The following is a 12,097-nucleotide window of genomic DNA, read 5'->3' as shown; positions in this document are numbered from 1 at the left end:
CGGTATCAATAAACGCTAATGAATCAAATATCTACTGAAAGTATGTTCGTTAACTAACTTTACGAGATCTAAAGAACTAATTGCATTTTTGGCATTGAAAATCTCAAAACCAGGGTGATTGTTAAGGTTAAACTGCACTGGTTACATCAAGTAGGTATTATGTTGTGTTAAATTTTGACCCAAACGTTAAAAGTGCGCGCGTTGGAAAGCTCAACAGTTCAAAATGCTTTTGAACCTATACTCCAGCAATATTTAAATGGAGGGGGAGGGTCAATATATTGGAGATTTGGATGTGAAGAGTTTAGCAGTGACGAAATAAATTCAAACATACTTTTCGTCAAAACAGTTTCCTATGTAACCACGTGTATTTTTATTTAAATTCACAAAGTGGCAGTCATGGAGATACATTTTTATTTACAGCGCACCGTACCTCAAATTCATACCAAAGCTAAAATAATGCACCTTCAGTTCCAGATTTACTTAGATTCCATACTTTATATACATATGTACCCTGTACATGTTCAAAAAGAATGAATATAATTATAGTACAATTAATCTCTTGGCATAATTAACTTCTATTTCTTGAAACATTCACTTTCTGTTTGAGGACACTAATGGAATTCAATCTCCTACCACTAATTTATTACTATAGACTGATGAATCAGTGCTTCAGATTACGTCTCACTAATCTAAATGTCGGAATTGGGTTTAGGTGAAATTAAGCTCGGTCTCCCAATAACTCCACAAAGTTCAATAAAAAATGTGCCTAGAATGAAGTAATTCAGTTCCGTAATCTAAAGCAACTCGAGTTAGGTAGTTGAAAACATCTAACCTAATGCTATATACATAAACCTTTACAAATGTAACAAACGAATAGAGGAATACAACTACAAAACATCGTTCAGAAATTTCGATTCGTACAATGTAATATTTTTAAGATAGGCTTATTGTCCACACATTTTGTAAAATAGAGAAACGCACGCATATGATACATTTTGTACATCGCCTTATTCTAGATACAAATACAGTCCAATTGGTATTTTCGTAGGAAGATATGTACAAACAGAAACTATACGGTATCAATTATAAGATTGAAGACAGTCAATTTACATTTTTAAATTTATGTGTTGTTCAGCTATCATCTCCAAAGCAAGGCGATGACATTTAAAAGCAAAATACTTATTGCGCGTCTTCTACCGCAGGGAACTGCAGATCCACCCTTGCTGTCATGCTGCATGGCTGCCGGTTTTTCACCTACACAAAAAGATAGTTTATTAATCCCCCTCCTACGAGAACATTTAGTTGTAAAAGCGCATCGATATCAAAAGTGCATATGAAGCGCGGGAGAGATTTATTATCCTGCGCTCAGAGGTAAATTGACGCGATAGGAGCTAAATTTTGCATGACAGAAAGGTAGGTAATCTTAATTGACTAAAAAAGAACCATTTACTTTGACGAATTCGGAATATCGATTCGAGCCACTCACTTTGCAGCACATGCACGGTGACGTTGGCAGGGCGTGCGTTTGAGGGCACGCAAGAGTAGTTTCCGGCGTGCTTCATCTCGGCCCTGGGGATGATCAACTCGCTACCCTGGCGGCCATGTCGGACTGCGGCGCCGCCCTTCAAGTCGTAGTTGATCATGTGCTCCCCGTGATACCAAAAAATATATTCAGGAGGTTCCGTCGTTCTTCGTAATATACAACTTAGACGAAGCGGAGATCCAGATTTGACAATTTTTTCGGATCCTCCTATTATATCCGCGTGAGCCTCTGGAATTTATACGTACCATTACCGTTTCATATTTAACTAAATTGCGACGCTGAGTGATTATAATGCGCACTTTGGGTACGAAAATTTAGAACAAAGTATGTCAGTTAGTGTGTTGAAACGTAAAAAGGTCTACTTTGAATGACGAGAAGCTAGCTTTTGGCTAGAATGGGTAATTTTTCTTTTTGGCCACATTCTCATTCCATTGTCTTAATATGCAAATTCCATATTTTTCCCTTTGCAGGAAATTATTTTGTGACAAAGTAAAGGCGAGACATTGAACTCGCAAATACTTTCACCGAAGCAAATTTTAATAAAATACATCCTTTGAACTATCCTCCCACTTTCAAACTTAATAAGTTCGCAACTAATTGCAATTAGAAATTTATTTTAGTATGAAGGTGTGCTGTATCTCATCAAATGTAGATATTGAAAGTACCGGTGGAACTTTCTTTTTAGAGAAATACCAACCTACCGATATACATACCTTATCTAAATTTCACGTAACAGCTATGAGTAGATGGTCTAGGTATGCCTTTACTATTTTAAATTTTACATTAAGTTTGAAATAGCAAGGGTGTATTTCGTTCCCATATCTTGCTTTCGAGTAATTTATGATAATGCATCTGTCTGTTACATGCGAATACACCGAATAATGGGGTAGAGAGATAATCACCTGCTTCCAATTACCTCCCACACCTTCTGGACTATATAATCTGAGGATAGATGTTCAGAACTAATGAATTTGGGATTCTTGGATATCACATATGTATAAATATATTTCAAATGAGAGCTTTTAAATTGTGCACTTTATTTATAGTTTTTCAGAGTGCACTATTTGAAGATCGGGAGCTGTAGAATTATCCCGCAAGGATGAGGATGAATTGAAAGGTACTTGCAGTAAATATAATGGCTGTGGCGGGAGAATGATCAGAATAATAATGTACCTCCTGATACACTTTCTTCAGCATAATTCCGTTGCACGTCATCGACAGAATCATTGCAATGCCATTTTAAAGTGCACTTTTTCAATTTTGAATTTTCAATTTTGGTGTAGGTTATTAGCTCATCCCTACTAAATAATATTTATTTAGGAGAAGTTTGTAAATTTGACAATAGGTACATAAAATTAATTTCTTGCTATAATTTTTTGTTGCAAACAACCCTCGCAAAGCACACTAAATTCCCCAGATTACCGGTGTTGCAATATTCAATAAATTTTTGATTTTTGATAAACAATTGCCCTGTTGGGATTTACGCGGCTCTCGAAGGAGTTAGGGTAGGTTACAAGGAAAAACTGTGTCTAATGACGGGTGGCACAATCTTATCGGCGCGATAGTGTTATCTAAATAACTGGTGATAAAATTTACGAAAGCTATAGGGCCTTAAGCAATGGAGATAAATTGGCGGCGACCACGCCGATAAACTGGAGAAGAAGAGAAGTATTTTGACGCCGCAGTGAGGGTGAGATAAGGTTAGTAGGCGCTAACGGGTGTAATTTGGATACTGTAAGGGGTAGCATTAAACCCAGTTGAAATGTTACAGACGGCGATCAAAATTGGGATATGAAATGTAGGAAGAAATAGTAAAAAGCAAGAAGAGATGCTGGGCGGAACTGTGCTAGAGGATAGATAGCGAAATTGGAGGGTAAGGATACAGAATCATTACAGGCAAATTAGACGTAGAAAGCGGATAGTCGGATGAGTCTTTCGCGGAAACGGAAACGGACGCTTGCTCCCGATTCGTGAGGAATTAATCGCGGTATAACAAAATGGCAGTTTGACCAATATGTCTATTGGATTCGGGGGGAAGATCATGGAAAGGGTTATCGTAAAGCGACTAGTGACCGTTTGCACCGACAAATTTTAGCGCGGATTAGCTTAATAATAGCCTAAAATCCATGGCAACCATTGTCGCGATAATCTGTCCGCTTAAATTTGTTGGTGCAAACGGTCATGAGAGTAGTAGTTGAGCAAAAATCTGGTGAAGTAAATTTTTATCCGAGTCAGTTCTTGAGATGCCATGGAAAGAATAAGGTGGAAAGGCGGAGATGATTGCAGGACTAGGGACAGTAAAGACCATGCGGTGTTTGAATGTGTAAGATAGAGATCTCAAAGAGGAACACTGAAGGCGGAACTTGGACAAGCGATTAACCATGGCAACATTATTGAAAATATGTGCTCTAGTTAGGAGAACTGAGAAAAGACAGCGACATTCTGTGAGGTTAGGGGGGCAAACTATACCACACTACCACTAATGAGTGGTGCCTATAAAAGGTTTCACCTCTGACAGAAAGAAAAAACAAATTATTATAACAAGCAGATTGGTACCCAGAAAAATAAATGAAAAAAGCAACTTAAAAATTAAAAAAATTAACATTAATTATTAAAAAACATAGAAAACGGAATCGTGGATGTATAATCGACCACAATAGCGTTTGGGTTTTATTCCGCACAATCTACCAAAGGAGTAAGCTATTTATTTTTTTTTAATTTTGCTTTTTTCACAGAAAATATGCAAAATATAGTATGTGTCGGTTTGAGTTTGCTTTAAACCAGTTTTTGCTGACCTGAAGTCATGAAAAATTTAACCAATACTTTATAACCTTATAACGTATCTACATACTAATAAAATATGGAGCATACACTTTATGTAGAACAGCGGTTCCCAACCTGTGGTACTATTATTTGTGGTGGTAGCCAAAAACAGACTTAAAACGTAAAACAGACCTAAAATCAGCACCACATAAAGTAAAACAAACAAAAGAAGAAAGCTCCACAAATAAATAAATGCATCGAAAAATAAAATACAGGAACATTGGTAACTGGTAATTTTTGTAAAATAGGAAAGTCATAAGTGGGCTGAAATCGGCCTTATTTACCTACTGTCATGTATAAGTGGTATAAGTGGTAATTAAATTTATAAAAAAAATGATTTAGTGGTTCAAAAAAGTTGAGAACCGCTGCTGTAGAACATATTCAACAATCCGTAATAAACCACTGCCTTTTTTACCGTTGGACATTTGGATGATGTATCATTAGCTAAGGTATGCATTTTAATTTCTTTTATTGTGTTTATTGATACCCTATAATCTCGTATGTTTAGATTTACTACCAGTCATCCGACAGAACGTCAGTCGTTCAGGCGGTACAAACTAATGGTGACCAATTTCAGGCCCTTGGAGTAATTCTGTTGCAAAAAAGTCGAGTGCCGAGTGAGAAATGGTTCAGTCAACGAAAGAACGAGCGAAATGTGACTAAAAAGGGAAAAGAGTAACCTTCCAATCAAGTGCACAGCAGACATTATTTTATATTGTATTATCCACAAAAATACTCGTATTATACAACTCGTAAAATGTTACTTAGTGATTAAAATACCTAGATAATGTATTTATTTATCCTCTGGGAGCTACCGCCTTCAACCCGCACGACTCTGAAGAACTCAGAATTACGAGCCCTTTGAAAGCTTTTGATATCATAGGTAGTATCAATTTTTGTAAGCTGTTAGGTGAGGAGGAACCTAAAATTTATTGTAAGTAACCGATGCTGCTTGAATTTACTTCTCCCTTTCACTAATCTGTTGAATTTACCTCCGCTATGGAAAGGTGAGATATGACCATTGGGGTGACCGAAAGTAGTCCTTTCCCTGGTTATCTTTATTAATATTTGTATCCACTTGCCCTTTTAGAGCCTTGTTGAACCTGCATGAACCTTAAATCAACTGGAAGTTAGTATACGTTTATGATCGTATAAAAAGTAAGTTATGAAGGTCAATATTTTCTGTCTTCCTGGCAACACCCTCTTATGGAGTGGCGCTGAAGCTGTAAAATTGTTGGTAAATAAAATAATTCATGTATTTATAGCCTTTACGGGGGAGTTCACAATTTTCTACAAGTTCTTCAGTACCACATTCTCGGTATCTTTTCCTCCCCAGTACCTCTGGATGGCGCAGAAGACGCTTATAAAGTTATTATCTCTCAGTTGTCTAACTCTGGTCCCTCTTTTAGAAAAATGGCAACGATTCCTGATCTATCCATCCAACATCAAATAGTCACCTCCGGACCTCCAGTTTTTGCTGGTCCCTGACGACCGGCATCATCACCGTAGGGTATCGACATTTGCACTCTATCACTCGCCCAGACCGCTATCCGCTGTTAATCATTGAAAACTTGCTTCAAGAAGCTAGCGGTTCAGTATTTTCGGTCATCGATTTGCAACGAGCCTTTTACCAGATCTCAGTTTCTCCTGTCCATATTTGTAAAACGGCCGTGTCCACGCCTTTTGGCGGCATTCGTTGGAATGTGCCCAATCTCTGCAACGGATTATAAACCACCTCCTTAGAGAACTGGACCTTAGTCTTTTCCGCCGATCATGGGAAGCACTCTCAATTGGTTTCTTACGCTACTTCAAAGAGCCAAGTTCCAACCCAATCTTCGTTGGCTACCACGTTTGCGCCATCCACAACTTAAAACGTAGGCCATCATCCCTAAACCTGTTGACTCCTCGCAACTTAGACGATTCCTCCGCGTAATCAATTACTATCGCCACTGTGTCCCATACGCAGCCGAACTTCAAGCCCGCCTTTCAGGGCGTCTTAAAGGTTTCTCAACAAAGAAGGCAGAAATGGTTTTTGGCTGTATAATCCTTTACGCATCCCCGATGAATTTATTATTTCTCAAGACGTTCCATCATCCGATCCCCAAAGACTTTGTGGCGGACCTGCTAGCCCTTTACAAAAGCATTGGCACAACCTTACTCAGCTCCACATCGAATCGTCAAAAAGATTGATGACCGCACCTTCGTTCTAGATGTCAACGGAGTCGGAAAAACCCTTCCAACGGACCTTTTAAAGTCTATTCTTATCTCACGGATGCGGACGCTACTGCTCCTCAGGTGCAGTCTCTTCAACAGTCTCCTGCACAGCCTATGATCCTATGGTCCAAGAACGGTATTGAATAAATTCCCAAATGATTAATGCACCTTCTTCAAAATTAAATGCACCTCAGTCGTAGTGAAGTAAAATGACGCCCATGGCAAGTACAGTAATTGCCCCCCTATTACTTTTTTATCATTTCAAACAAGCCAAATATACTTCTACCATTTCTACTATAACATAAATGAGTTTAAAGTAGAAATTAATTAAAAGAAATCAAAGAACACAACAAAGCAACTATCTAACTAAATAAACATTTATTTTTTCAACATTTTGATTAGGAATCTGTATAACTACTACAAAAGCAATCTGTAGGCTCCCTACAAACGTATTGTAACGTTATTTATATAAATTCGGGTTCGATTTATATCAATATTTATTAAACAAAACTAAAACACTATAAAATCCGTACAATTTATATCGATTATTTATATCACACACTTCGAAATTTATATCAGCTTTTCGCGCTCGATGTTTCCGTACTCGTTCGATAGTAGACTGCCGCGATGTTCGGTCCGCAACCATTTATACACGCAAGCAATGTAAGTCCAGTACATTCTCGAATACGCGTAGAAAATTCCAGAGCGCCAAAGGCGACGTCATGTCTGCAGCATTTCCGTTACAGTATTTTCCCTGCGTTCGTCGTAAAAAGGTATCAATAACAGTGTGGAAGTCAGCATTCTCAAGCTCTTCATCGTTGTATTGCACAAGGAATTGAAAAAGTCTGCGGTCGTGATAATTTAACGGTGGTTCTGGTACTGAGTAACATTCGGAAATCCAACATTCCTTCATACAGCTGCTTAGTATCAACATCGCAGTTATAGATCTGGTCGATTAATCTTCAGAACCTCGTCACTGTTGCCGGCACATAATCCTTCGATGTCAAATAGAAACCCAAACTTCTGCATCGTTTTCCAGCGGTTCTTGAAGATTAGCAATGTTTAAAAAAAATCATGGTTTCAGCTCCAGCTCACTTGTAAGGTACAAGTGGATGGTTGTAGCGAATTAAATTTTTTTCAAGAATCATTGACATGTGTGGTGGGTGTTTATGCTTCTACAGTTCGACTTTACCTACAACAAAAGTGAAATGAAATTTCGTGAACGAAGATAATGTCCAATTCAGATGTACGTACAATTCCTTTCCATGAGCATCGTCTACGTCCTCTTCATCTTCTGCAAGGGTTAAACATTTAATTAATTAAGAAGTTTGTGCCCTCTAACAAGGTGCATTTTTCTGAAAATCCTTCGCAAAGGGTTTGAGGAACTCCCTATCTCTTCAAATCTACAAACGAAGTACAGTAAGTGAAAGTAAAAGCGATCCATTGTATTCTGTTGTAAAAAATGGATATTTTATTTCATCCCAGCAACATCTTAGCCGGTGAATTTCGTTGGCAAAAAACGGACCCGCATTAATGTTGGTAGGATCGCGATAATTTTCACAATTTTCGAGGTACCTATCTTGAACAATTAATTTGTTCAAGCATCGGTATTTCGAGTGTGCTAATTTCTAGTATAGAATAGTTGATAGTCTGGTTTTTCCAAGGGTTTTTTCACCACGATTATTATCGTAATGTCAACGACATAAAGGCGGCCAATGCGTCCACTAAACTCTAAACTAAAGGATCGTAATTACTTAATTCGAAGTTAATTATAATATTGTTCCGACTTCATAATCCAATTTCACGTTTTTCAAGAAGACAAAAATTCAATTAGAGCCGAACAGCACGTCAATGTAAAGTTAAATATGCGGCCAGAGATTATGCCATGCTGCAAGCAGTCGTTTAATGTATTATATTAAGTGCTCATTAAATACCGGAGGGATTCGCAGGTAATTTCCTTAGGCTTGTCGAGCTACTTATGTATGCAAAGCTTATTATTATTCCTTTTTTTTTCAGTAAAATCGTTTTCACACTTTTCCTTGAATTTTAGATTCGCCTGTCTTCCATGCATCTATTGCACTAAAATGTTGAGGCTACAGCAGATCACTGCAATATATCGGGGTTGATAGATTTTCAACATCTTTTTCCTCAACTCAAGAAGTATATCCGTAATATGCACTCACCTAGAATTGTGCGGTTTTATTTTTTCTTCTTTTCTTGAATGAAATTTAACGTAAGCAGACTAAGTGTTCAACAACCTACATTGCGTGGAATGTTGAGGAGCAAGCGTCAAATTTTCCGCAACTTGCAGGCTCATGTGTGCAAAAAATGAAATCCTCATGCTTTTCTGTTGGGTTCCTTCCGATCAAAATTACTTAATAGGCCTGTGCTTTCGGGAGTAGTTCTTTTCCAGTAATAGTTGGTGACAAAAGAAGAGGTTTAATTTAAATTTCTCGCTGAAGAGGCCTTTTAGACTACAACGATATGGCACAGTGAGAGATAAAACAAACACTAAAATCCGGCCGTATTCTGTTCAACGTCTGCTCTGCTATATGGGAAAAAAGTATAATACACTAACGATGAAAGAGAATTAAATTCTCCTGAAAAGCGACTCCATCCAGTATTCCTTTGTCATTTTACTGAAGAGTGCATCTTAATTAATTAGTTTATACAAAGATAAGGGTACAGCAACCGGCAAATAATGTATTTATTAGGTATACATTTGTCACTTGCTAAAACTTTTATTTTATCTCTCAGAAATGGATTCAGTGAAGTTCCGATCGAGTTAGTAAATTTAAAATTCTATCAGTTATTACGTATGCACGTACAAACAAACCAATTTTCTAAAGTGCTTTTTTAAGATTTCTGAAAGTTTTCCTTCCACTTTATCAATGAGTCGGAGATTTCTCGTGTCTACAATGTTATATCTTTGAGGACAAGCTAAAGGTCTTATAAATAATGGTGCTGTATGTTAAAATCTTATCCTCGATCCGTTTTCTTTTCTCCTTCTTTCGCTGGTAAACCCTCACAGTGTGTTATCTTCAATGGCACAACCCAATTTTAACTGCTAAATACATTTCTAACTAAAACTTTCACATTCTAATTAGAACCAGTATCCGAAGGCACTACTTCAAGAAGTATAATTATTCTAAATCGCGTCCTTTTTTTGATACGTTGAACGCAGACCTAAAAATTTAAATTGATCCGATTCTCCTCCAATTGAAGTTGCTGAAGCTGTGCCATCTGCAGAGATGACATCCAAAAACGTAAGTAAGTTTAAATTTGGTTCATTTTTCAACTTCTTTCACGTTTCGCTGGTTCAGATCTTAATTTTTTACAGATTGACATAGCAGTTTCAGTGTTATTTCAGAGCTCATTTCTTAAACAATCACAGAGTTAAAAAATGGGGGAATTGATGCTTGATTGCGATGCTTAAAAATACAGTTTCATTTATCTGAGGTGAACTTTCCAAAGTATTTTTTTAATTCACTGTTTTTCCTACCTCAGTTCAATTTCCGCTGGACAACCTGCTGTATGAATACATTTGAAAGTTTTGACATGTGAGTTTGTTAGGGCATGGCGGCATAAGCGGTTAATTTTTACGTAGAAATGTGTCCCTCCCTTTCCAAATAAAATTGAGGTGTCCACGAATTTTTTACAGTCATTGGAGTACTTATTTCAAATGATTTATTATATTCTCGGAGTTTCGTCTCTAATGTACCTATAGCATGTTTTGAACAGATCAGATCGCATTGCTACGTTATGTATTTACTACAGTTTTTCCTATTATTGCTGCCTTTAAATTTAATCTCCCCTCGAATCTCCCTCGAGGGCACGGAGAAGGGGAACTTGATTTTATTCAGTTCATAAAAAATAATAGTTCATGCAGATAATGTATCTATAGTTCCCGTCTCGACAATGTCTATTTATTAAGTGCCTCTGTGGCTGATAAGTTTAACAAAAACACCTACACTGCCATATCATTCTTTGTTGTAAATTTTAATACCTCAGACTTCATCCGTTTGGGACCGTTACCTTCTGTAACTTTATCTCTTAAAGTGACACAGAAAAGTCACGTTTCCTCCATATTACAATTAGCTATTGAGTAGGAATGTAGGCACACTTTGTCAAAAAAACGAAGACTCCGCTCCGCTCCGATAAATGGGCCCCCGGAATGTCAGCCCCAAGTAAACTTGCTCCAATAGAATTTGCATTTGGAATATTCTCTATCCCAAAAGATATAGATCGTCCTTGGAATAGCTGCTATGTACTCGATTTTAAAGCTCCCTTCTACTTCTGTAAGAGAATTCACCTATTCGACACCGGGGTCACTGTCTCCAAGAAAAAATTGTCCCTCTCTTTCTAAGAAAATCGACACTTGATCCCAACATTTTTGCTTCTCCGCCCCGCCGAAATACTCGCTCAACAGGAACTTGGTGGTTCCTTAAATTTCTGTACAAATTTGAATTCCACATATTCATCTCCAAAGGTAGCCATATGAAGACTTACAACTTACTGCACTCTTGGTTAAAAATTGTTTTCATCACCTTCTCTTATTAGTACCTTAACAAAAAAGTACAGTCGATTGAGTAGGACAATCTAAAGGTATTTTCATATCCTTTGGCGTTTAGTCATTTTTTCAACGAAATCCGTGCACTATTTCACCTTGGATAATATTTGTAATCGTGTTCATTGGGTACGCATATTACACCATCATTCAGTGTACACATTTCGATAATCGGCAGGTGATTGTGTTTGTATATCTAAGAAGTCAGAGAGATAGTGAATAATCAGGCGCGCATAACCACGTGACGATCTTAAAAGCAACCTCTGCTAATAAACGGTAAATGTCGTCTCTACTGTCGAAAAGCGAGCGAATGAAGTACAACAGCAAGTACGAAAAATGTTGAAATTTGCCAGGATTGATTAATAGGTAAAATAAATTTCGTGGAACGAATTTATCTCCAGTGCATTCTGTTAGAAAGTATTTTTTTCTCGGGGAAATGATCATTCCGGTTGAAGGGTCAAAGGGCACAAATAGGAAAAAATAGAAAATATATGACTAATAGCCCCAACCACAGCTTGCGATTGCTCACGGAAAGACTCTCGGGTTTTAATAAAAATAGGTGAGGTAGGAAAGAATGAATGATGCAAACAATTTGAACGGACGGTAGGAAGCCAGCAAATTAGGACTATATGGGATCATGGGACAAATATAATAAAGTAGGGAATGCAACGTGTAGAAAAAAGGACATTTAACATTTGAAGGGTGAACGAAGACGATGACACGACTGGAACTTCGTTTCTTCTCCTTAGAGTTGGTCACTCTACCTTCGCGAGTGCTAGTTAGAGAAAGAAAGAATCCTAAAAAAAGGGAACGTAATAACACTAAGCGGAAATACAAGATACGAAGAATGGCGTGCGATGTAGGGGAATTTCTTTCAAAAACCACCCTTAAAAAATTCTAAAAGCGCGGAAAAATGAATACGAGAGAATAATACTAAATATTGCTACAAG

The 12,097-nt window shown here is 37.5% G+C and overlaps 1 protein-coding gene across 5 annotated transcripts in view; it reads right to left on the bottom strand.

Annotated features, from left to right (window-relative positions):
* Window positions 1-365: 365 nt before the first annotated feature.
* The window catches only part of LOC116161903 (hemicentin-2-like), an 83,825-nt gene continuing 72,093 nt past the window's right edge, over window positions 366-12,097 (bottom strand). For 3 of the 5 annotated variants that reach the window (XM_031475393.1, XM_031475395.1, XM_031475394.1), the window contains 2 exons: window positions 1,487-1,771; window positions 366-1,254 (listed from right to left, as the gene is read on the bottom strand). In XM_031475393.1, the coding sequence (XP_031331253.1) occupies window positions 1,139-1,254; window positions 1,487-1,771 (401 nt within the window). In that variant the 3' untranslated portion in view covers window positions 366-1,138. Of the gene's footprint in view, window positions 1,255-1,486; window positions 1,772-7,295; window positions 7,773-7,834; window positions 7,875-12,097 lie in introns of those variants that run through there. The other 2 variants (XM_031475397.1, XM_031475396.1) reach the window with 2 other exon arrangements.

The sequence above is a fragment of the Photinus pyralis genome, unplaced genomic scaffold (assembly GCF_008802855.1).
Source record: "Photinus pyralis isolate 1611_PpyrPB1 unplaced genomic scaffold, Ppyr1.3 Ppyr1.4_LG10, whole genome shotgun sequence".
Lineage (NCBI taxonomy): Eukaryota > Metazoa > Arthropoda > Insecta > Coleoptera > Lampyridae > Photinus > Photinus pyralis.
Note: the sequence above shows the minus strand (reverse complement) of the source record. Positions and strands in the feature narration are given on the sequence as shown.